The 22,340-nt window shown below is 42.0% G+C and overlaps 1 protein-coding gene, 1 long non-coding RNA gene and 7 other non-coding genes across 10 annotated transcripts; 8 read left to right on the top strand and 1 right to left on the bottom strand.

Moving 5' to 3' along the window:
- Positions 1–47: 47 nt before the first annotated feature.
- LOC115611089 lies at positions 48–6,548 on the top strand. 2 transcript variants are annotated; one of them, XR_003992458.1, is made up of 13 exons: positions 48–153; positions 1,134–1,184; positions 1,716–1,755; positions 2,021–2,066; positions 2,435–2,466; positions 2,866–2,955; positions 3,515–3,538; positions 4,019–4,070; positions 4,398–4,449; positions 4,946–4,997; positions 5,991–6,021; positions 6,216–6,258; positions 6,423–6,548. It is a non-coding gene; the product is annotated as an uncharacterized LOC115611089 (long non-coding RNA). The 2 variants fall into 2 exon arrangements; XR_003992459.1 differs by lacking the exon at positions 4,398–4,449 and having other exon boundaries at positions 67–153.
- On the top strand, positions 778–855 carry LOC115612410. The gene has a single exon (XR_003993008.1). It is a non-coding gene; the product is annotated as a small nucleolar RNA SNORD74 (small nucleolar RNA).
- LOC115612365 lies at positions 1,570–1,636 on the top strand. The gene has a single exon (XR_003992966.1). It is a non-coding gene; the product is annotated as a small nucleolar RNA SNORD75 (small nucleolar RNA).
- On the top strand, positions 1,868–1,950 carry LOC115612397. The gene has a single exon (XR_003992996.1). It is a non-coding gene; the product is annotated as a small nucleolar RNA SNORD24 (small nucleolar RNA).
- LOC115612411 lies at positions 2,276–2,356 on the top strand. Its single transcript, XR_003993009.1, has one exon. It is a non-coding gene; the product is annotated as a small nucleolar RNA snR60/Z15/Z230/Z193/J17 (small nucleolar RNA).
- LOC115612412 lies at positions 2,523–2,609 on the top strand. The gene has a single exon (XR_003993010.1). It is a non-coding gene; the product is annotated as a small nucleolar RNA snR60/Z15/Z230/Z193/J17 (small nucleolar RNA).
- On the top strand, positions 4,799–4,877 carry LOC115612399. The gene has a single exon (XR_003992998.1). It is a non-coding gene; the product is annotated as a small nucleolar RNA SNORD79 (small nucleolar RNA).
- Positions 6,074–6,149, top strand: LOC115612408. Its single transcript, XR_003993007.1, has one exon. It is a non-coding gene; the product is annotated as a small nucleolar RNA SNORD47 (small nucleolar RNA).
- Positions 6,549–7,143: 595 nt separating the features above from the next.
- Positions 7,144–11,720, bottom strand: LOC115611088 (heme-binding protein 2-like). The gene is made up of 5 exons (XM_030493458.1): positions 11,610–11,720; positions 9,022–9,106; positions 8,522–8,657; positions 8,106–8,271; positions 7,144–7,424 (listed from the first exon to the last, which is right to left on the bottom strand). The coding sequence occupies exons 2-5, from the start codon at positions 9,094–9,096 to the stop codon at positions 7,250–7,252; spliced, it is 552 nt and encodes a 183-aa protein (XP_030349318.1). The 5' UTR covers positions 9,097–9,106; positions 11,610–11,720; the 3' UTR covers positions 7,144–7,249.
- Between the last annotated feature and the right edge of the window lie 10,620 nt (positions 11,721–22,340).

The raw sequence follows: 22,340 nt of genomic DNA, 5'->3' as shown, positions 1-22,340 counted from the left end.
GCCCCCTGACGTCAGGGGGAGGGCCGCGCACCGCCCACCGCTGCGCGCGCGTGTGACGGGCGCCGCCGCTATATAAAGGGCGCGCAGGGACCGTGCGGGTCTTTTTTGCCCGCCGCGCTGGCGCGGGGGGGAGGCGAGTGCTGTGTTGTGCCGGTGAGTGCGGGGTGCTCTCTGCACGTGGGCCCGCGCCGCTCCGGTGGGCCGTGCGGAGGAACCGTGTGTAGCTACTGATCCCCTACAGGCGGCAGCGGGGGAGGATGGCGGTGGATTGGGTCGCCTGGGCCCGGTCTGCGGCCTAGGCCGCGGCGGCGCTCTGGCGGGACTCCGCCTCGTGGCGGCCCTGGGAGGGAGGGAGCAGGTAGTGGGGTCCCCAGCGGGAGTCCCGTGGGAGGCGCGGCCGCGGGGAGCTCCACGTGGGCCGCGGGAAGAGGCGGCTAGCGCGGGCCCGGGGAGCTCCAGGCTTGAGGCCTATCGTCCCGCGGTGCTGTGGGGTTGTGGGTAGTGCCCAGATGTGAGCGCTGCGGAGGGGCTGAGCCTGCGGCCCGCGCTCGGGTTTCAGGAGGTAACAGCTCGCCGGTGCCTGGTTTGCATTGCAGAGTCTCTCCTGGGAGAGACTTTCTCCTTTTTCTCCTGGGAGCCCTTTTCCCATGGGAAATCCTCCTGGATGATGGTGAGATGATATGTGCCCGCTACAGAGAAAAAGCGTTAGATTCCTGAGCTTTACAACTAAAGGCCCCATGTAAAGAAGGTAGTGTAATAGCTCACTTGGATTTCCATGTGCCTGCATGTGATGAAAACTATGTTGGTAGGGACATCTGAGCGGGTGATGAATGCCAACATATCTGAGCTGGGCATGGAATAGTGTGTGGTGACATATCTGGTAGGGCTGAAATAGCATGTGGTCCTTTCTGAGCAGCCCAAGTTCGTGGCTGCAGGACTGACCTGGTGATTATACACTGGAATTGCAGCTGTGCAAAATGGCAGAAGCTTAAAAATACTGTCTAGCCATTATTTTTGTGGCCTTGTCTCTTCAAAGAGCTGAAGCATAGATTGCACTGGGGAGAGCTTTACTCTGAGTTTCAGAGTATCTTGGTTCTTAAGAGATGATCTAATGGGTACTTTCTTGTTTTCAGTTCAGGATGCACCACTTACATACACCCTTTTCTCTTACGGCTTTGAAACAGGTAAGTGTTTCGTCTAAAATAAAGTTTAAATTGAGAAATGGTTAGGTACACTTACAGCAACTTAGCTTGGAGTACTCTTGTATTTCAGGGAATTACAGGAGTGGTGTTTGTAATCCAGTAATTGCCTGTGGTATCTCTTCAGGCAGTCCTCACTCTTCTGCTGGGAAAAGTCACCTGTTTCTTTGTACTGGAAAGTGGATGTGAGGCTGTTGTTTGTGAACCACTGGTTATCCTGTAACCAAACTACAGTAGTACCTAGGTGCCTTTTCCCTTCATTACTGTTGTTTCACCATGCACAGCAATAAATAGTTTGCTGTTTAAGGAAAAGTGCCTGATGCATGTTTTAAAACCATGTAACTATCAGAATTGATGTTAACTAAATCAGAGCCTATGATGGTTTCAATACAAGAGTAGTGGACAGAAGTGATTTCTGAAAACTCTGTGCTGAGGCTTTTTTCTGTATTTGGTGTCCCTGCAAGAGGTAGTCCCCCAGAGTCCTACAAGTGTCTAAAACTGTTCTGTCTTTTTCAGATCTGCCACAGAATAAAGAGACTTGATGCTACTACAAAAGGTAAAAAAACAAAAAAAACTTAAAAATTCAGCCTGAAATTGTGATTGTTTATCTAGACAGTGTCTTTTGTTCTAATAACATCAGTAGGCAGATTTCCCAGTTTTCCCTCCAGTGCCACAATGATGACACTTATTTGCTACTCTTGACCAAGAGAATGATGAGCACTCTTACCACCATAACTTTTCCTCTGAGGCACAGCAACTTAACATTCCCCTTGATGTTTTGACTTATGAATATTCTGTTCATAAGCTTTTTTTTCTTCCAGGGTTTGAGTCCTGTACTTGGAAAACTTGCAGAAGAAATGTCACCTGGTGAGAAATATGTAGTCTACATAGGGGTTTCTTTCATGGAGCTTTGGAGAGGGTGGGATGTAAAATGGGGGGGAAGTACTTTGCTATTAATTTCCACTAATAACACAGAAACAATTGATACTTGCTAATATTGGAACTATTGAATGTTTATGTGGCTTATTTATTCAAAGCTGACACAAGAGGTGATTGTTTGGTCTGTAATTCCAAAGCAGATACAGTGATGATGGCATAGTTCAGCAGAATATCCTGTGACGAACAGTTTTGTCTTTCGCTCCTATCTGATGTATCTCTTGCGATCTCTTGCTAAGGGGTGTAGGCTTGGCCATGAAGGCTGAGGGAATCTGATGGGGTTTTTTCTTTTGTTGCAGGTACTGGGAGATGAAGCTGTAAGCTGTGCAAGGTAAATAGTGTATTGCCTGTGTTTGTTAAAGCTCATTTATATCCCAAATGTGTGGACGGCTGTGTGTGATGACAGCATAGTTCAGCAGATGACTCATGGTGATCACGCTGTTAACTGTCTTTCGCTCCTAGCTGATGCAGCCTTCTGTACCTTAAGCTGTTAGGTAATTCATGAGGAAAGCTGAGAGTGAGACATGCTTTTGCTCCATGAATGCGTTTTGAAAATTTGTCTCAGAAGATTAGTAAATGGGCTAAAAATTTAGAAGGGTAAAGGGTAGGCTGTGCTTGTGAAATTAGGTACAAATACAGCAGAATAAATTTGCTATTTCAGTAATGCAGTCTTGGTTGATCTGGTTGCTCTTAGTGCTGCAAGTTCTGTAAGTATTTTGTTGCTTTGCAGGCTGCCCTTGATGGAGGATACCTGTGCCTGCAGTGAGAAGCTATTTCACAGTTACTAGTGCTGGTGAAGACAAGGCCTTCCTAATTGAAGGTAATTGAAAAACCTGTTTTTTTGTTTTGGATGGATGCTGCATTTGGCTGTGCTGCACTTGAACTTGGGAGTTTGCTTCTGGAGATAAGAGGGTCCGCAAGTCCCATTCTGTTTCTGGAAAATCTGAAGCAAATAGTACCTTAAGTGTGCCTTCAAATCCCCTATGCTTCACAAAAAAAGCATTAAGTAATTGTTTTAAAACGGGCTTATTGAAACTAACTGGTGAATGCAGCTGTGCTGTGAATGTATTGTTTGAAATGTTTTTTCTGGATGTAGATGTTTACACAGAGTTCATGCCACTGAGCTCTGCAATTTAGAGGTTTGCTCCTTTCTGCAATCTCAGCAGTCTCTGGAGTTGAGAGTGCTGGGCGATAGCTTTATTACTCCCTTTGTGGAAGGGGGTGGGAGTGTTGCAGTGTACTGTAGATGATGTTGAATCAGGTCTCTGATCCCGATGAGGATAAAATGTGACTAAACACTGATACAGTATTTCACTGGAACTGTTCTTATGTGAAAGCTTTCTGCTGGACCTTACCTAATAGCAGATTTTCCTTTGCAGGCTTCCAAAGTTTCCCATTGCAATGTAAGTACTTGTTTTAACTTTGCAAATATTAGCATGCAAAAAAAACCTAGAATGAAGTATATAATTGCATGTAAGCTTTGGGGGGGGGGGGTTGGGGGAGTGAGGCATGAAGGACAAGGGGCCAGTGTTGGCTGCTGCTTGCATCTCAGCCAAAACAGGAGGATGCTTAAGGGGAGAACTACTAGGTAAGGTGCAGCCTTGACAGGCTGGTTTGTAACTAAACTCTCACTGTGCCTGTGAGCTCAAAGTTGCTCACATGGCACTGTTTGTGTGTTTGCCTTCTTCCACATTGCAGTGTTAGCCTAAAGCAGCAGCAAATAGCTGGCTAGTAATTTGTGAGCTGCCTGTGTGATGAGATGTGAGTACCTTGACTTCAATCATGGAGGTCTGCAATTAGCTCTATCTGACTTCAGGCACCTGGCTAGATATGATTCTCATGTGCTTGCTTGTGCATGGTCCTGATGGTTTGCTTTGTTCCAGGGCTGCTGCGGTGAAGCTGTGAGACAGTGCTGTTGGTAGTCTGCCAGCAAAAGTAAGTTGCCAGCAAATGCATATGACTAGTCAGAACTGTGTGATAGGTGATGGGGAAGTTACTAAATGCTGGCCTCTAATTGCAGTGTAGCTGCAGGATTTAGAAGGTTCCTTGAGGATTTGCTGCTACCAATAGATCACAGGTTACCAGCAGCCTGGAGGATTCACTTGCCCAAGGTGCTAGGGACTGAATCTCATACTTTGAACAGAGACAGTACTAAGATAGTTATGATTCCAGTAATGGACATAGTTTCTGGAAGTCTTAATGAGGCTCTAGAGTAACATAAATATTGGACTGACATTTCATTTTCCTAATGGTGTATCCTAGATTTGAGAATGGGAGAACTACTGGATGCTTTGTGGCAGGTGATTCTTACTTGGTAAGCTGCTTCTCAGTTGCCCCAAGACTCTTTTTTTACTATTTGAAAATCTTAACTGCCTTCTGTAGCAGGAAAGAAATAGCATGGACCAGTTGAAATATGTAACTGCTGTGGACTAGAGTTACTAGGAATAAGAATGTGTGGTAACCTGGCAGTGCAGAGCCTGTGCTGACCAAAGCTGGTACAATTATTTGCTGTTTTAACTTTTTGCTGGTTAAATTTAGTGGGCTTTTGCAGGGAGTAGTGATGTGAATCAAGATGTAGTTGGGGATAAGGTCTGAAATGCTGAGGTCTGGTCCACCTCAAAGGAGAAACAAAAGTAACAAAATAATAAGCTTCTCAAAGCATGTACTGTTTGTGATGATTAATTCTAAGCAATGGGAATCTCTCTGAAAGAGGCTGAGGAGGACTCTTGTGCTGAAACAGTACTCACATTCAGACTAACTCTTGAAGCACTGCCAAGGAGAATGTGTTAATAGAATTTCATTTGTTACAGAGTGAAGCTCATGGGGAGTTCGTGTGAGAAACAAGACTAATTCATGTCTGAGGTAAGTGTAGAGTAGATCAAGTTTGATAATTACTGTAATATTGGTTTTGTGCTAAATGCCTAGATTGTGGTGCCTAAAATTAGTTATTACTCCTATAATAGATCTGATTTGTCTTCCTGTTGTTGAATTCTGATTATCTTACTCAGCTACTGTGGGAATAAACATGATGTGCTTGAAGTTGAAGCAAGAATGCACATCAGTGTGGTTTTGAGTTGGACTTAAAAGGGAAAGGCTCTTTCTGGGCAGATAAAACATTTCCTGAACTGTAGTCAGTAGTAAACTTTATGTAGTTCTGTTTATAGGAAAAGGTGTGGCCTCAGTGACTAAAAACTGGGAGCTTATTGGGTGTCTTTACAGTGGAAATAGTAAAGGAGCTGAATCAGTGGAGACCACTTAGCCAGTGCAGTGTTGATAGTGTAGTACAGCAAAATGCACAGTAGCAAAAATAACTCCTAACAACACATATTTATTTGGCTGCACTCTTGAGTTAAAAAAAAAAATCAAACTAAAACAACCAAAAACCAAACACCAACCCTTTATGCTGTGGTTGTCAGTCAGTAATTTTTGCTAATCTCTTACGTTGGCACTACATAAATAGAATCAAGTTCCAGATGATTGCTGTACAAATGTGCTTCCTCCAACAGACTGGTTCTTAATTTTAAGGATAGGTTTTCAAGATAATTTCTATGAGACCTGTATTTTAGGTATCAAAACTCACTGAATGTAACTGTTAGGGATAGAAAGTATCACAAAGCAAGTAGCTTTGTACTTTTCCCTGATTCTTCCAATGTTAATAGTTCTGTATTTCCAGTTCAGTTAGGATTTATAAGCTTTGTATATCCTATTTGGGTGTTACAAGTTGAAGTTCTTGTCAGTTGCTACCTGAAGTGCAGCTTCCTAAGTAAAACTAGCTTGAGTAGAATTTCATAGATAAATAATTAAACTTGCATGTAGTGATGTCTGTTATTCTGAAACAACTTCTTTCTTTCTCAGGAAAGGACTGTGCCATCTGCACCCTCATTGGGTAAGACCACACAGTAGATGAGTTCTGTTAAAAAAATCCTGGGGATATTTGTAGCCACTGATGAAATTTGATTCTGCCAAATGAACTACTGTGATATTACACTTTCCGTTCCACTTTTCTCTGAGGTTACAAAGTTGCTGTGGAGCTTTTAGAGGTGTGTTACTGCAAGTGTTAATTGTGTTTTCTTACTCTAGGTGAGGAGGCAACTACGAAACTGCTGTATGAAGAACTGAGAAGGTGAGTATAACTAGTAATGATGAAATTTATTTGCTGGAACGAATGATGATAACCTTAGCTTGAACTCTCTCACTGAACAGAGATGAAAATCTAAGGTCTGAGTTGTTCCTAGCAAGCTTCTTATGCTGGTTTGGTGCCTTATAATGGTTCTTCTGTCTTAATAGGTGGAAGATTGCAGAATAATGGGTTACACTTGTATGAACAGCACTAAAAAAGCCCAAGAGTTCTTTTACCACACCAGTAATGTTTGACTGATACTGATTGGTACCAATAAAAATTTGTAAAATCTACCTGTTGTTGTGAACTGCTTTCTGACTTGAACAGCTGCCTGTAAAACAGCTCTGGGCTACTTGACAAAAGCTTCAAAAGCTTTAGAGCAGGGTATAAACTAGTTTAAATGCTAGTCTTGCAATGGTCTCAAGTGTCAGATACTGCTAATGTGCAGACTGCAGTTGACATGAACAAAAAGAAGATGTGGACAAAGCTAAATAGAAGTTGTAATTAGTGTGCTTTTGAGAACTAAACACTGTATTTGCTCTGAATTTTTTTAAAAAAAGTTGCTGCTTATGAGGCACTAAGGCCTGCTAAGGTATTGCTGCTTCCCACAGCTCATTAATAGGAGGTTTTTCCCCATATTTCTGCTGTTTCAGGAGTGATACCAATGTGGGAGAAGTCAGCTTTATGAAGAGCTCATTCTCTGTAAGATGTGAGCTAATGCTGTAGAGAAGTAGAACTAACCTTTCAGTAAGAGGAATAGGTTTCTTATATCGCCCACTCCCTACAATCTACCTGAATTAAAGTTGCATCTTGAAGAAAGAGCTGATATCTTTTTAGCAAGAATAGTATTTCACCCTAGTAAAAAATTAGGCATGATCTTGTGTCCAGATGCAAATTAAATCTCTTCTGCACTAAAGCAAAAGCCATTAATAAGGTTGTTTGTTTTTTCATCCAGAGCTGATTAGTAGCCTCTTTATATCCCACTCCCCCTGTATTACTTTTTAAAATACCACACTTCATTGTGCCTGTTAAAGAGCTTGAAGGGGCTGTCATAGCCCGCAGTATAGAAGAAGTCTTCATGGAATGGTTGGCCTCTGTTTCTTAAGATTCTGGCCAAGACTTCAGCTTCCTCAGCATATTTTTCTGGGGAGGCAAATCCACCAAAGGACCTGGTAAGAGTGAGAAAGGGAGAGGGTTTGTTAAGAGTTGAAGCCCCTGCTTTCTATTTTCACAGAAGGAAACTGCATGCAATGTTTGAGCACTTCTGATGCAGTTTGTAATTATTAGGTAAGCTATGCAGAGCTAACTGTCAGGGAGCATATGGTGGTGTATGCCATTTTAAAAGCTTAGAATTAAAAATACTCCCCCTCCCCAACTAAATTGCTTGCAATGCAGAGTATTAGCTGACACAGGCTGTTGCCTGTAGCTTTATTACATGCAGAGAGGGCAAGTGTAGCTTGCATTTTCTGTAATAAAGAACTGCTGGGCAGGTTTTGTGGGAGTCTGAAACTACAAATACAAAGGTCTGGAAGAGTGATTTTTTGATGTCTTGTGGCTCAGAATGTGTCCAAGAGAAGAGGATTCTGTAGGCTGTGTTTCTATAAAACCCACTCAATGCAATATGGATAAGTGCTGAGAAATGGATGTTTTGAAGCTTGGTCATTTCTTTGTTCTTAGACACCCAAGCATAAGAAAGATCTCCAAATGCTCAGGTTTTGCTGTTCAGGGCTTTTAACAGCAGGAATATACGCATGATTAGAAATAAACTCTTAAAGAGTAGTTCAGGTTCTTAATAGATGAACCCCTTTCCGTAGCTGTCTCCATTTACAAGCTGTGCTGGTGCTGCTTACCGGACGAAGATGGCTGCTGCCTTCCTCTCTTCAATAAACACATCGGAGTCAGTGGGCTGTGGTGGGGAGTCCTGATGTTCAAATGGAACAAAGAAAGAGACCTTGAAGTCTGCACAGCCAGATTTTATCAGGCATGTCATGGGCACAGTCATATCAATCTTCATTTCTAGTGTAGAGGATGAGAAGTTGTTTTAAATTGCAAGCAAAGGCAGTGCCTGAATGCTACTGTTTTAAAGGGTGATGCAGACTTATCCTAAAAGCAGATACTAAAGCAGCCTCAGAGGTACAATGGCCTAATGGAGTCATGAGTTAGACCAGGAAAGGGAACCTGCTGTGTCCCACAGCTCATCTACTGTTTTATGCTATGCAGCTTCATCTCTTTGTGCTTCTCACATTTCAAAACCAGCAGGTTGTACCTTTCTCATTCTTCCCTTGGATGTAGTGGAAGAGTTTCCAGAAGCCCTGACGCAGTGCCTCCTTCTGGGTTTCTCCCCTAATGACTGTGCTGACCCACTTTGCTGTCTCGTACTGACGCAGTTCATAATCCTTTGCCTGAAAGGTAGTAAAAGTCACAATAACCATGAGATAGGTATTGAAGATGACATAATAGGTACTTTTTCTAAATTGGCATGAAAATACCATTTAATGAGAGAAAACTGAGCAACCTCTTTGCTACAGACTCTAGGCGTACCCCCAGTGTCAAACTGTTTGATGCTTCCATTGCAAAACCATTCTTTGCCTTAGGCTGAGCTCCTCAGAACTTATAAATAGGTGTACCTCTCCCTATTTGCAATTAGGTGTGAATGGTGTCTAACTTTCCCAGCTCCCCTATGCTCATCAGACAGCATTCCAAATCCACCTTAGCCTTGCAGTACTCTGACCAGAGGGCTCTGTTCCCCTGGGCTTTAGTGGTTACCATTGTCTCTGTTGAGCTCCACCGAGGGGACTGCAGATCCAGGGACAGGAAGGTTTGCTTGAAGGATTTGATCATCTTGCCAGAGCTGAAATGCAGATGCAGTTCATTGGCCTCTCTTCAATCAATACGGTATAAATGGAGCAGAAGAAAGCACTAGGGCTTTTTGCCTAATGTTTTGATTTTCTCTGGAATAATGAAAGGTTTAAATTCCATTGCTTATCCCCAGTGATTCCATAAGAAGGGCTGGAATCCTAACCCTGAAGGAACCAGGACCAAGAAACTACACTGATGTGGAAGTGTGTTCATCTTTCAGGATATGCTGCCTTCACTTCTTTATGAAGTGGAGGCTTTTCCTGGCTGCAGAACAGAGGGTTGAGAGTCTGCGAGTGGCAATTTTGTGGAAATCCGTAAGTATGAAGGATTTGAAGAGTTCAGCCAATTTGCTTCTGTGGGAAAAGGTGATGGGTACTCTGGTATTGATTGTGCTCATAAATTTATTGAGCCTGTCATAATATCTGATGAGTAAGGCCTTTAGCCCTAGAGTCCTATCAATAGATGAGATTTTCTGGATTTATGAATATATAGCTACTTTCTTAGGTAGCCTTCACATGGAAGGAAAAACCTGAAACATGAAAACACTGAACTTCCTCTCACTTCCAAAACAGAGCAAGTGAAAATCATCAAAATTGCTATTGAAATAACCGCGTCTGGTTAAAGGTCCTGAGATTTTAGGAGCCTTCATGTATGATTTTTGCTGTTACCAGGCAGATCGTAGTGCACAACCTACATGAGAAAGACATGAGAAAGTCTGCTTTTTATTACATTACAATGTCCTTTTCGCTTCATGTTGCAAAGACTGTGTGTAGTTCATTGAGCAGGTATCTTGATTCTTAGATTGTAGTACATTGTGTTCGCAGAGTATAAACTTAAATGTATGTTTCTTGGGTAACAGAACGAACTTTGAGATTATTTTTTATTTTTCTGCCTCCTCAACTACTTACAGATGCCCATACAACAAGAAGCCACTGCCCTGTCACTCATGGCTTTACTTTTTTTCATGGGCTTTTAGTATTACAGGTGCACTGAGGTAGTTCACAGCATGTCCCCCCTGCAGTTTTGAGGGTACAAGACATCTCTGAGCAGCGAGAGGAAATGATGTTACCTAGGACTGCGAACAAAGACAAGGTCTGTTCTTAAGGTGCATAGCAATGTTTTGTGTTGCAGTGGTATCATAAATATGAATGATGGACCATTCATAATCTATAATAAGCATTTTTAATGTCTTTAAGGTATGCCATCTTTAAAACGATGGCTTGTGAATATAAGACCATGGCTCCTTTTGTAAAATCAAGAACTGCCTTGTGCTACCTGACTACTTTCTTACCTGTTTACATTTTCTTAGGACATGTAGACTACTGATGAATACTGTTAATCCCCTCCTGCACCCTCGTTTAGAGGTAGCTACAAGAAGTTTTCTCTTTGGGATCTATGAGGTTGAAAAGCTTTTATAAAAAACGAAAACCACAAAACACCAAAAAAACCCCAAAACCCCAACAGCCAACCCTGCAGGCACTGAGTTCACTGCCAATTCTTCAAATAAGTAGTGCACAGAGCACTCAGTGTTGAGCTTTTTCAGTTGTCACTGTAAAGCAAAGGAAGATCGGAGAACCACATAGCAGGAGAAAAATAACAGCAGTTAAAAGCAGGTGTGTCCCCCTCCTTGTCTCAGCCTGAAGATACATCTTAGCAGTCTTTACCGGGATGACTGGTCACCAGGGACTGCTGCACAGTCCCAACCAAGCTGGACAGTTGTACTCTAATACTTTCTGTCAATAGTATTTAGAAGTCAATAAAGCAAGAATCCTATCATTTTATTAGAAGCAAATACGAGTAATTATACTAAAGTTTCCTATAGTAATTTTTTATCCATTGCCATTTAAAAAGTAAAGAAGGTGCTGCTTTACTGGCATTTCCCTTTCTATTTCTCCTTGCTAGAACTTGATAGAAAACACATTGATCCTCTTCATGTGCTCCCTGGGTATGTTAGAAAGCAGAAAAATAAACATTTCTTTGTTTCAATGCGTGCTGTTGTAGTAGCTGCTGTACAAGCTGCCTTGTCTCTGTACTTGCCAGTTCCTGCCCCTCTCCCACCTACCTTTTCTTAGCTGTTGGTTAACTCTCGCAGCTCTATCTTACGTAACTTTGTGGCCAGTACTGTTGGTAACTGCATGTAAGAATTTTTTTTTTAATTACATGAAACAATGCTTTGGGGGGGTTGGGTGTGGAGAGGCAAACTGAGAAGTATCTTCCAAATATTTACAGTTAATTTTTAGGTCTACAGGAGAGCTTAGCTTTGAGATTTCCATCTGTTAGTAGAAATACTACTGTAGGCAGCTTTTTTTTTTTTTTTTTTTTTTTTTTTTTTTTTAAGGCTTTTTCTGCAGCTGTTAACACATGGGCCAAAGGGACAGGAAGTATAGTAGGCATTTTCATAGGTTATGTTGATGCCATGAGTAAGCGTGGCCAGAACATGCCATTCCACAAGCCGCTAATTACAGTAAGAAAGTGGAGAAAGTAGACATACTTACATTTTAGGCTGTTCTCCTTCTAGCTATTGCAGTCTGTCCTTCTGAGCCTGTACAAGATGCTGCTTGTCGGCGTATAATTTAGTTTCACTAAACTCCACCCATGCCTCAGCCTTACTGGATGGAGATGCTGTTATGAAAACCAGATGGTTGTAGCCTTTTGCTCCTCTGGGTCTCATTGGAGAGCTCCCCCGCAAATGCCAAAAGCCCCACCTACTGCCCACGAGGCATTAGGTCCAGTGTGTGATCTGGCCCCATAAACAGTTTTGCACCCTTGTGTAACTACCCCTGGTTTCCATGGCTTTGCTCCTACTTATGTCAGGGTCAGAGGCAGGTTTGTGTGCTTGCAGGAGAAAGAATTTCACATGAATAATGCTCCCCCCAAACATGGGTTACATGAGAGTGATGGTACAGAATGACACTTTTTTACCCCTGGGGTAAAATGGTAGGTAGAAATCTGGCTGCAAACCAAGTTGAGACCATCCTCATGAGATTTCTGCTGGCATGTTATGAAAGACAGACTGTTATATAATGGCTGTTTTGAGTGGTATTTGAGACTAATCAGCCCCCCTAGCCCTTGAATATCTGCACAAAGGGATTATACAAAGCTATTGTGAAATTCTGTCCTGCTTATAATACACAGACTGAAGCGGGACTCTTCATCTAACCAGCTGCAGCTTCAGGCATATTTAGGTACCAGCACAATAGGGCAGATTAAATTTCCCAGTTTGAGTTCTGAGAACACCTCCCATGTTTGTCATGGTTTGTAGAAATCCCTTGCAGCCAAATTCAGCTAAGCTCTCTGGAACATCTGAAATTAATAGCTGGGAATGACTTTTAACAGGAAACACATTTTGCTTGGAGAGAACTTCATCAGGATGCTGTGTGATACCCTCCTATTCTGAAAGGGGGAATAAAAAAAACCCCAAACCATGCCAAGTAACAATTGCAAATTTATCTTTAAAACCACACATCTCTCTAATGCCACTGAAGTGGGGTGGTGTAAAGAGTGGTTTACTAATGCAGCCTATTAGGACTGTTAAGGCCTGAAATGCAGAACCAGTTCTCTGCATGCTTTGGACTCTTACTTTGTAGAGTAAACTTTCTCTCAGTTTTATCTGTCTTCTGCTTGGGTCAATCAGGAAAATCAGCAGGGCATTCTGCAGAAGCAGAAGCTGCTACTTCCTGGTCTTTGCTCAGGAGCTAACAAGTGCACAAAGGTACGTGCTTGTGTAACATTAGCTGTTAACATTACTCTGTCACTTTAATGCTCCTGTCAGGTGTGTGCTAGTAATTATTCTCTCCAGCATAGAGAAGGTCAAGTAAAATACTATGCCCAGCCACAACAGTTTGGCAAATCTCGTTTGGCAAATCTCAACAAGTCTATCCCGATCATGAGCACAGAGAAGTATTGCTGTGAAAGGGGGGCAATTAATCTGTAGATAAACACAAGCCTGCTGTGGATTCTCGTTTTGTTTCAGGAACAGAGAGGCCCAGAACAAATCCCCAGTCAGTTTGTATGTGTCCAGCTGATGTCCCTGACAAAGAGCTAACTGTTTCTGGTGGAGTAGCCTGAGGTTGGAGAACAATCATCAGTGTTTTCCCCAGGGGTTGTTTTCCAACATTCTTGTTTTTCACATATACATTGAGAGAACATGTCAACAGTTGGAAAAGATAGTAGGGCAGGCATGAGGACATGAATTCTGTACATAACATACATACCTAAGCTGTATATAATTAGGGGGATGGGGAAGGGATTATGATGAAAGCTGGCACACAGTCTCACTGGTACCTCCAACCAAATAGGGGAATATCTGAGTATGCTAACTCTGTACCCCTTGTCCTTTACATAGGAAAATAACATGGAAGAACTGTTTTAGCACCTTGAGGTGCCAGTAGTTTGCAGAACATATGACAGGGAAGTTCAACAGCATACATATACTGCTAGTATGACTGGCTATCTCTACTGCATGAGGAAAAGCAAAAATGTGCAGTCATAAAGGCTCATACTGCTTATACAAATACTGGATACTGTACCCGTAATGCAAAGAGTTGCTACTTCCAGAGGAGCCCTAAATGCACTAATTAAACAGGCAGTAATTAAGTCTCAAAGGTATCCTATGACATTTGTGTTTAATGTCATAGATACATGTCTGGGACTTGGCTGGTATTTTCTAGAATAGCTGACAAAGCAGTGTTTTTCTGTACTGTTGCCTTAAACTCAGGGAGTAGAGGTGAGGGCACAAGCACATCAAAGCATATGGTTTGTGGTTTAACTTTACTATTTTCAGCAGGCACTTCTGCACAGAACACCATGATGAACTTGTATTTCAGTAATGGCTTTTCAGGCTAACAGCTTCCATTGGATAAGTATACTGACAAGCCTGTGATATGATCACTTGTGACTTCCATTTGTTTTCTCTATAGACCCTATCTATAACAAGCCCATACAAGACCTTAAGCAACATGCTATATAGGAAAAATGCTTACGTCTGCTCTGTGGCAACAAGACAACAGCTGCTGTCAAATTCATGCAATCTTCTTGTAAGTTGCCTTTATCCCTAGAGGCAAGCATAGACTACTTGCACAGAAAAGATGAACTTTTTCCACTGACCTAAATGTGTCAAGATTGGATAAGCATGGGAAAAAAAGTTTTGTTGCAGTATGGTTAATGATAACTTTGAGTCATGGTCTTGTAACTGGCAAGTCTGTGGTGTAGTATGAAAAAACTGTGAGTGAGGGATGCATCTATCTCCAGGGTGGCCACTCATGAGTTCTAACAAGTGATCTCAACCTAAATGCTCCAGTTTTGCATTTCTGCCTAAGCCTGTCAGAACATCAGTTAGCCTTGTGTTTGTTAAGTATTTTTATTTAAAAGAGCTGAGACTCTTCGCATATAAATGGCATTTGCTTTTACAAACATGCACTTATCAGATAATGCAGAAATGCTCACTTCACAAGAAAGAAGTTGAGCATGTGATGTTACTGTAATAATAGTAGTCCAGGGCAGCAAAAGTGTCTTCATATGTTGTTAGATGAACTGTGATTTTCTACAAATTCATCTCCCAAAAGAGGCCTCCTATCTCCTTGCTGTAAAGAAGGAGAAACCTTCTAGCAAATTCCATTTTATATATATTAAAGGTGACAGAGAATTCACCACCTTTGCAAACACAACTCTGAAGAGGAAAGAGCCAGGCATCAATCATTTGAGAACATTACTCAAAGAGAGGGCTCAAAGTAACAACCTTAAGGAGAACAGACATGTACTGGTTGTTTCTTATCAGTAGGAAAGCCCAGTATTTGAAGTCGCCAACAATCCATACCACAAATAATGCTTTCAAGCAATGCAGAGAAAGGAAGTAGTTAACAACTACACAACACCACAGTGTTAACACAGTGGCAGCCCAAGGCTTCTTATGTCTCACCTGCCTAGACAGCCTCTCCAGATGAAGGTAGAAGTTCAGTATCAGTTCCAGCAAGAGTAATTTTTATATCTCCATCTTCCAGCAGTCCCTTGGGCAGATACCTTCTCCTGCCCTGTCTTTGTGGGCAGGAACACAGTGGCTTCACATTCTCTTTCTTTGATCCACCTTCCTAGACTTTTAAGGTAACCTTTTCCTTTTCCTTTTCTTCACCTGCTTTGACCCCCTCCTTCCCTTTCTCCTCATTCCCTCCCTCTTTCATTCTCAGCTTTCTCCAGTCTATCTGCTGCATGAGATCACCTGGCAGCTCTTCTGCCCAGGGCCTGGGTTGAGCTCCTGACTCTGCTGAAGGGTTATGATGAAATTATGGGAATAGCCGCATGAGTCTGAAAAAGGCATGCAGAAATTGCCCTAGAGATCATAGGGTTTCCCTATGGAGTCCCAAGGACCTGAGAACATGTCCAGAGATGATGGAAACAGAGCCAGAGCATAAGGATTAATATCTTAAAGAAAATGTTCTCCTAAAATAATATTTTCCACTTTTTCCCAAAAGACATGAAGAGGTAACTGAAACATAAGGATTAATATCTTAAAGAAAATGTTCTCCTAAAATAATATTTTCCACTTTTCCCCAAAAGACATGAAGAGGTAACCGAAACTGAACTGGTGAACTTCTTGCTACAGGTGTCTCTGTTGTAATAGCTTTCCAGCAGGATGAGTTGAGGACCACTGTGGTACATACTGGGCGATGTGAAGCCCTAGCAATCTATTTGTGAACGTATTTGTCAGCACAGGCATTGGTGATGCATGGCTGTAGGAAAGTGTTCTCTTTGTGGCCTGTCGATCCAGCTAACGCGTAAGCACAAATCAACGTTATCCTAGCTGAGGGTTTGTTTCCTAAGCTTCTTCCTAATCTTGCTTGCTTGAGTATGGATCATATCAGAACTTTTCCCATTTTCTAACAGTGGGGATTTTGGTAGTGGACGTGGGTTTTGGTGGGCATTTTTGTTATTTAGATCATGCATGTAAGGCCTCCAGAGATAGATTCTTCAAGAACCTGGTCTCTCATTTTTCGAGATGAGCTGATGCTGCATTCTGCAGCAGGTGGCACTGTTGGTTGTGTTCAGAGGTGAGTTTTACTTTAATACAAAAGTCCCTCAAAACCTCTTGTTGCCAATGACTTTAGCTCACTAATGGATTCAGTGTACAGTGATTATTCCTTCTGTTTCTAAAGCCTTACATTTGAATATAGGCTAGTATCTATTAGTTGACTGCTAATGGGAAGATTAAACATTTAAGCATCTTAATATCTAAAATATTAATATCTTTGCATGTTAAATATCTTTCACGCAGCAGACACACCAGTCTGAATGTCTGTATAGGTCAGTTAAGAAGATCCTAAATCAGGAAAATCCTCCAGGTTATGCTCAATTCTAGAAGAGTTAAACTGGCAAGCTTCCAGGCAGAACTGATACCCAGCTTAACAGTTTAAAACTCAAATCTAAAATCTGAGAGGTCAGTATTTCTTTTGATTTTTGCACTTTTAGATTTAGGACAAAGAAAATGAGGTAGATGCTCTACATATAATGACATCACGTCATTATATGTGTTGCTCAGTTGGTGTATTTTGAACACCGGCTAGCCAAGATGGTATTTAACAGAATTTCACCACTTTAACAGGTGTTTTCTTTTTTAATTTTTGCCATCATTCAGGCTTGGATACTTTGTATTTGTTCTCTTGGGTCTGTCTTTGAAAGAAAATTATATCTGGATAAATGTATTTATTGCCAAGAGAAACTGCAGTCATAGTAATTTGAGAAATGGGAAAATACAGACATTAAAATTGTGTATAGATAGGGAGAAATGTGATTTGAGGAAAGTAGAAGTAGAAGATGAGGGTGGTAAATTGTTGTCAGTGTAGAAACTGTTGGAAGTGTTAACACAACAACAACAACAACAAAGTCTGGTGGAAACTTGCAGGGCCTTTGGCTTTAGTAATTAAGTTACCTCAGCAAATCAGTTATTTGAATAATATAACTGATGGAGTTCTTAATAGATATTTAAATCCACTATTTTGTCACGTGGCAACAAAAAAGTGTTTTTCCCTGTTTGAAATTGCCTTTGGTTTTGGCTGGGGTAGAGTTAATTTTCTTCATAGTAGCTACTATAGGGCAATGTTTTGGATTTTGCTGGAAACGGCATTGATACACAGGGATGTGTTAGTACTGCTCAGCAGTGGTTACACAGAGTCCGAGCCTTTTCTGTTTCTTACCCCACCCCACCAGCAAGTAGGTTGGTGGTGCAGAAGGAGTTGGGAGGGGACAGAGTCAGGACAGCCGACCCCCACTGACCCAAGGGATATACCATACTGTATGATATCATGCTCAGTGTATAAAGCTGAGGAAGAAGGTAGAAGGGGGAGATGTTTGGGGCAATGGCATTTGTCTTCCCAAGTAACCATTACATGTGATGTAGCCCTGCTTTACTGGAGATGGCTGAACACCTGCCTGCTGATGGGAAGTTGTGAATGAATCCCTTGTTTTGCTCTGCTTGCCTGTGTGGCTTTTACATTACTTATTAAACTGTCTTTATCTCAGCTCGTGAATTTTCTCACTTTTATTCTCTCCCCCATCTCACCAGGGGGTAGTGAGTGAGAGGTTGCCTGGTGCTTAGTTGCTGGCTGGGGTTAACCCATGACAATCTTATAGAGTTATTTAGATAAGCTTTTGACATTCATGTTCCTTTCTTTTCCTTACAGAAAAATTGCTTAATTGTATAAAGCTGTATTTTTATTCCTATACTTATTTGTTTTGGAAAAATAGCTACTGATTTTTGTTCCTGTTTCCACTGGTGTTCTTATTATCCTCTGATCTTTGGCACCACTGACACTTTAGTGCTTATTTCACTGGTAAGTAGAAGACACTTTTCCGGTCAGTGCACAGGATGCTGCAGCTGCAGACAGTCTAAACTCTTCTTCTGCCTTGCCCAAAATTTACAATGCAGATTTTGGAGCCTGAATGTGAGTTCATGAACATAAATTCCCACAGTCATTTAAGCCTTCCTAAATGGTGGTTTGTTTGGGGTTTTTTCCATTGGAAGGATATATTTGGCATTAAACATGCACATGAAATGAGTAAAAAGGAGAGGAAGTATTTTAAATGGCAACAGTAAACTCATTTCTTTTTCTCTCATCTTTAAGACTGAACTCACATCATTGCACTGCTGATTGCATGTGGTATGCTAGTACTTGGGACATTAGTGTAAGGGGATGTGCAAGTATTCATTTGCAGATGACTGTAGGAGGAATGAAGAGAGTTAGTAATTATCCACTGTACTATGTAGTACTGCTGAACTGGACCTATGCTGTCCTTCAGAACTCTGTGGAATAACTTGTGTATTGGTTTTGGTTAAAGCACAGTTCTTTTTCCTTCTGGTAATTACATAAGGCCTTATCAGTGTGAATATCAGAGAGTTTTAGAATCTTTACCATCTTTTTCTTCATTGCATTCCTTCCAAAGGTAAGCAAAGACTGCCCTGAAACACAAAACCTCACCCAAGGACTAGGGGAGAGGGACAGATGCAGTGAGAGCAGTCAGAAACAGTGATCGTGGCTTTAAGAGATGTGGGAAGACAGTCCTAACCCTGAAGCAGCACTAAACTGGGGAGGTGATGGGCTGAGACAACCCTAAAATTTCTCATACTCCCTCCAGGCAGCTCTAAAGCACTGCATATCTATTCTAAATTGCCCTAGAAGTCCTTTAATCAGCTCTAAAGAGCTGTAAGGACCTCTGTATTGCTGCTGTGAGGCAATTGCCTCAAACCACATGTCATTTACACAACTCCAAGTGGTCTCTAAACCACTCTAAAACTCTTCTAATCAGCTCTAAATTGCCACTAAATGGCTCTAAAGATCTCTAAGAATGTATTACCACCTTTAAAATGCCTTTAAACTTCCTGTAAAGAGCTCTAAAGATCTGAAAAATAACTCCAAATTCCTCCAGAACTCCTCAAAAGCACACAAAACAGTTCTGAGGAGCTATAATACACTTTAAAGAGTGCGAGGGTCCTCTAAACTGCACTAACATCTTTCTAAAACTCCTCTAAGCAGCTTTCAGATTCGTCTGATCTTATCTAGAACTTCTCTCTATTGATCCTTGAATTTCCTTTGGTCTTCTTAAACTCCCCTAAGGATCTCTAAAACTGCTTGAATATACTTTGAGGTGCTCTAAACCCCTCTAAAATACAACCAGACAGCTACAAAATGCCTCTGATGAGCTCTTAAAGAGCTATTATTACACCCCCTAAATTACACCTTTATAAATAATTTAACTGATTCTAAAACACTCTAGGGTGCCACTAAACCAGTCTAGACTCCTTTAAAAAGCTCATTTAAAAGAATACTCTAAAATGCATTATACTATTCTACAACCTGTCTAAGCAGCAATAAAATGCTTCAAAATAGATCTCAAACCCTGCTCAGTCTCCTTGCAACTGCTCTAGAACTCCTTCCTGCAGTTCTGAAAGTCCTGTTTACAGAAACTGCTGCTGAAACTCCTTTGAAGTCCTCTAAGACTGAACAGCACTAAGCAGCTTCACACTGCTCTAAATCGATCTAACTCCTCTAAACGGCCTATAAACAGTTCTAAGCAACTCTAAAGTCCTGTGAAATGTGCCAAAACTCCTGTAAAGCACTCTAAACAACTGTAAACTCCTTTACCTCTTCTAAAGCTCTTCTAAAAACCTCAGAGCACCTCTAAATTCATCTAAACCTCTTCTATGTTGCTATGAACGGTACTAATTTGTCTCTAAATACATCTAAAATGCCTTTAACTCTACTGTGCCATCTGTAACTCCTACAAACTGTTCTAAGCAGCTCTAAACCACTTCAAGCTACTGTAAAACTTCTCTTATGCTGTCAACAGCATGAAGCTGCTCTAAAACTCTCTTAAGATACTCAGAAAATTTTCTGAACCATCTCTAAATGGCTCTGCAGAGCACTGAATTATCTCTGAACCTCCTGAAATACACTATTCTTTTGGGGCCAGTACTGCCTAGCCTTTTCATTGATGACCTGGATGATGGAGCAGAGAACACCCTCAGCAAGTGTGCAGAGAGACCTTGATAGGCTGGAGCAATGGGCTGACAGCAACCTCATGATCTTCAACAAAGGGAAGTGCAATGTCCTCCAGCAGGGGAGGAATAAGGCCAGACACGAGTACAGACTGGGGGCCCCCCAGCCGGAAAGCAGCTTGGCTGAAGAGGACCTCGGGATCCTGGTGGACAAGCAGAACATGTGCCTCTGCAGTATCCCGCATTAGGAAGAGAGTTGCCAACAGGGGGAGAGAGGTCATCCTTCCGCTCTGCTCAGCACTGGTGAGATGCATCTGGAGCGTTGGGCTCCCCAGTAAAGGGAAGACATGGACTTACTAGAGTGAGTCCAGTGAATGGCCTCAAAGATGATCATGGGATTAGAGAATCTGTATAACAAGGAGAGACTGAGAAAGCTGGGACTGTTTAACCTACAGAAAGAGAAATTACCCATAGTAATGGAAGAGCTCTAAGAGGGGATTTCTGGAAGAACGAGATGAGCCTCAGAGAACAGAAAAATACATATGCTTTGTAAGAACCTTTTAATATAAACAAACCCCAGAGAAAGTGATCTCTGCATGTGAATAGCCCACAGTGAGCATATTTTGGAGTGGAGGAGGAATACCACAAACCCAAACTCCTGAGATTTTTATGTTGAGTACATGAAAACTGTGCTCTCAGAGCGCACAGCACCAGATTGTTCTCTCTACTGCAGGCACTGGAGACTCAAAATGTGCTCTAATGGAGTATCTGAAAGTGCACACTGAAGGCAGAATGCTTTATTGCACCTGCTTTATGAATGGGTGTAGAAAACTCAAATAATTTTTCTCAGGAAGCAAGGCAAGCCCACTGGAGAGCTGCAAGCTGCAGGCATTGGGGTGTACTCAGGAAAAACCTATTGTTGTCTTTTCGGTGGTCAGTCTATATGCAGTCTTCGTGGCCTTTTGTAGACTCTTTTCTTCTGAGTTTGTTAAATGTCAGCCACAAATCAGTGCAGGGCATTACCTTGTGTTAAGAGGTGCTGGTGGTCTGCTGGTCAGAGCTACTGTGAGAAGATTTGGATTCCAGACCAGCCGTGGTCCTGGTGGGATGGAGGATTGTGCTGTGCACAGCTGCCTTTCTGCTATGGGGCCCAGACTGTGCCCTGCATGTGGTACCCATCTGGTAAAACCACATGTCAGAGAAGAAAACGGGAGCCACATGGGCTGCACGTGAGGAGCGTTTTTGGTTCTCCATGAGCCATAGATTTCTGCTCACTTGTCATAGCCTGACCTCCATTTGCCTTTCTCACACAGTGACATGGATCCTCCCAGCTCCCCATGCTGCGTGTCCCAGCACCATGGCACTGCACTGGCATTGGGAGTGCTGCTGGCACCACAGCGAAACAAGAAATGGGCAGAAGATGAGGAAAGGACAGTCAAAGCCTTTCCTGGTTGAAGCCTTCATGGTGTCCTGCAGGCCCCATAACTGAGCTGTACCCACGTTGTGGTGGTGTACGTAGCAAGGCGAAAATGGAGCAGGTGTTCTCCTTAATTTCTAACTTGTATGCATCTCATGGCTTTTGGTTTATGGCACCATTTTTCTGTTCATATATTATATGTTTATATGTTATTGGTTTGGGTTTCTCTTATCCAAATAGTAACAATGCATAAAAGAACTGCAAATTAGAGACACTGAGTAACAGGAGGTCCCCACCACAGTGGGCATCTGTCAGAGACAATTATTATCTGCAGAGCTTATAGCTAGATAACCATGGCAAGGAACAGAAGAGCTAAATATGACCTCTACTTTACAAAGGCGGACTAAGGCACAGAGGTCAATGGCTGGCTTATTTCGTCAGTGCATGAGATTTTGTTTTATGGTAATGATAATATTTTGATGCTTAACCTTAAATTACTGAGCTGTAGTTTTTGGTTTCAACTCCAGTTGCACCTTTGTTTTGTCTGAGAACAGAGAAAAGATGAAATTTGACTAATTTGTTTAGTAAAATATAATATTTTAATCAGAGATGCTCTTTATTGCAGTTCCCAAGCTTTTGACATGGCCTTTGGTGCTTGTTTCCTTTATGACAAGGCAGAGTGGGTTTGCGTCCTCACTTACCACGATGAGCCTTTTGAAATTCCTCTCATTCAATGGCACTGAACTGCAGAAAATGTGGTTTTCTTTCTACGGCACTGTGCAGTGGATGCGTCTCTCTAGCAGACGGCTCCAGGAGATCATTCAG

Source organism: Strigops habroptila, chromosome 8 (genome assembly GCF_004027225.2).
Source record: "Strigops habroptila isolate Jane chromosome 8, bStrHab1.2.pri, whole genome shotgun sequence".
Lineage (NCBI taxonomy): Eukaryota > Metazoa > Chordata > Aves > Psittaciformes > Psittacidae > Strigops > Strigops habroptila.
Note: the sequence above shows the minus strand (reverse complement) of the source record. Positions and strands in the feature narration are given on the sequence as shown.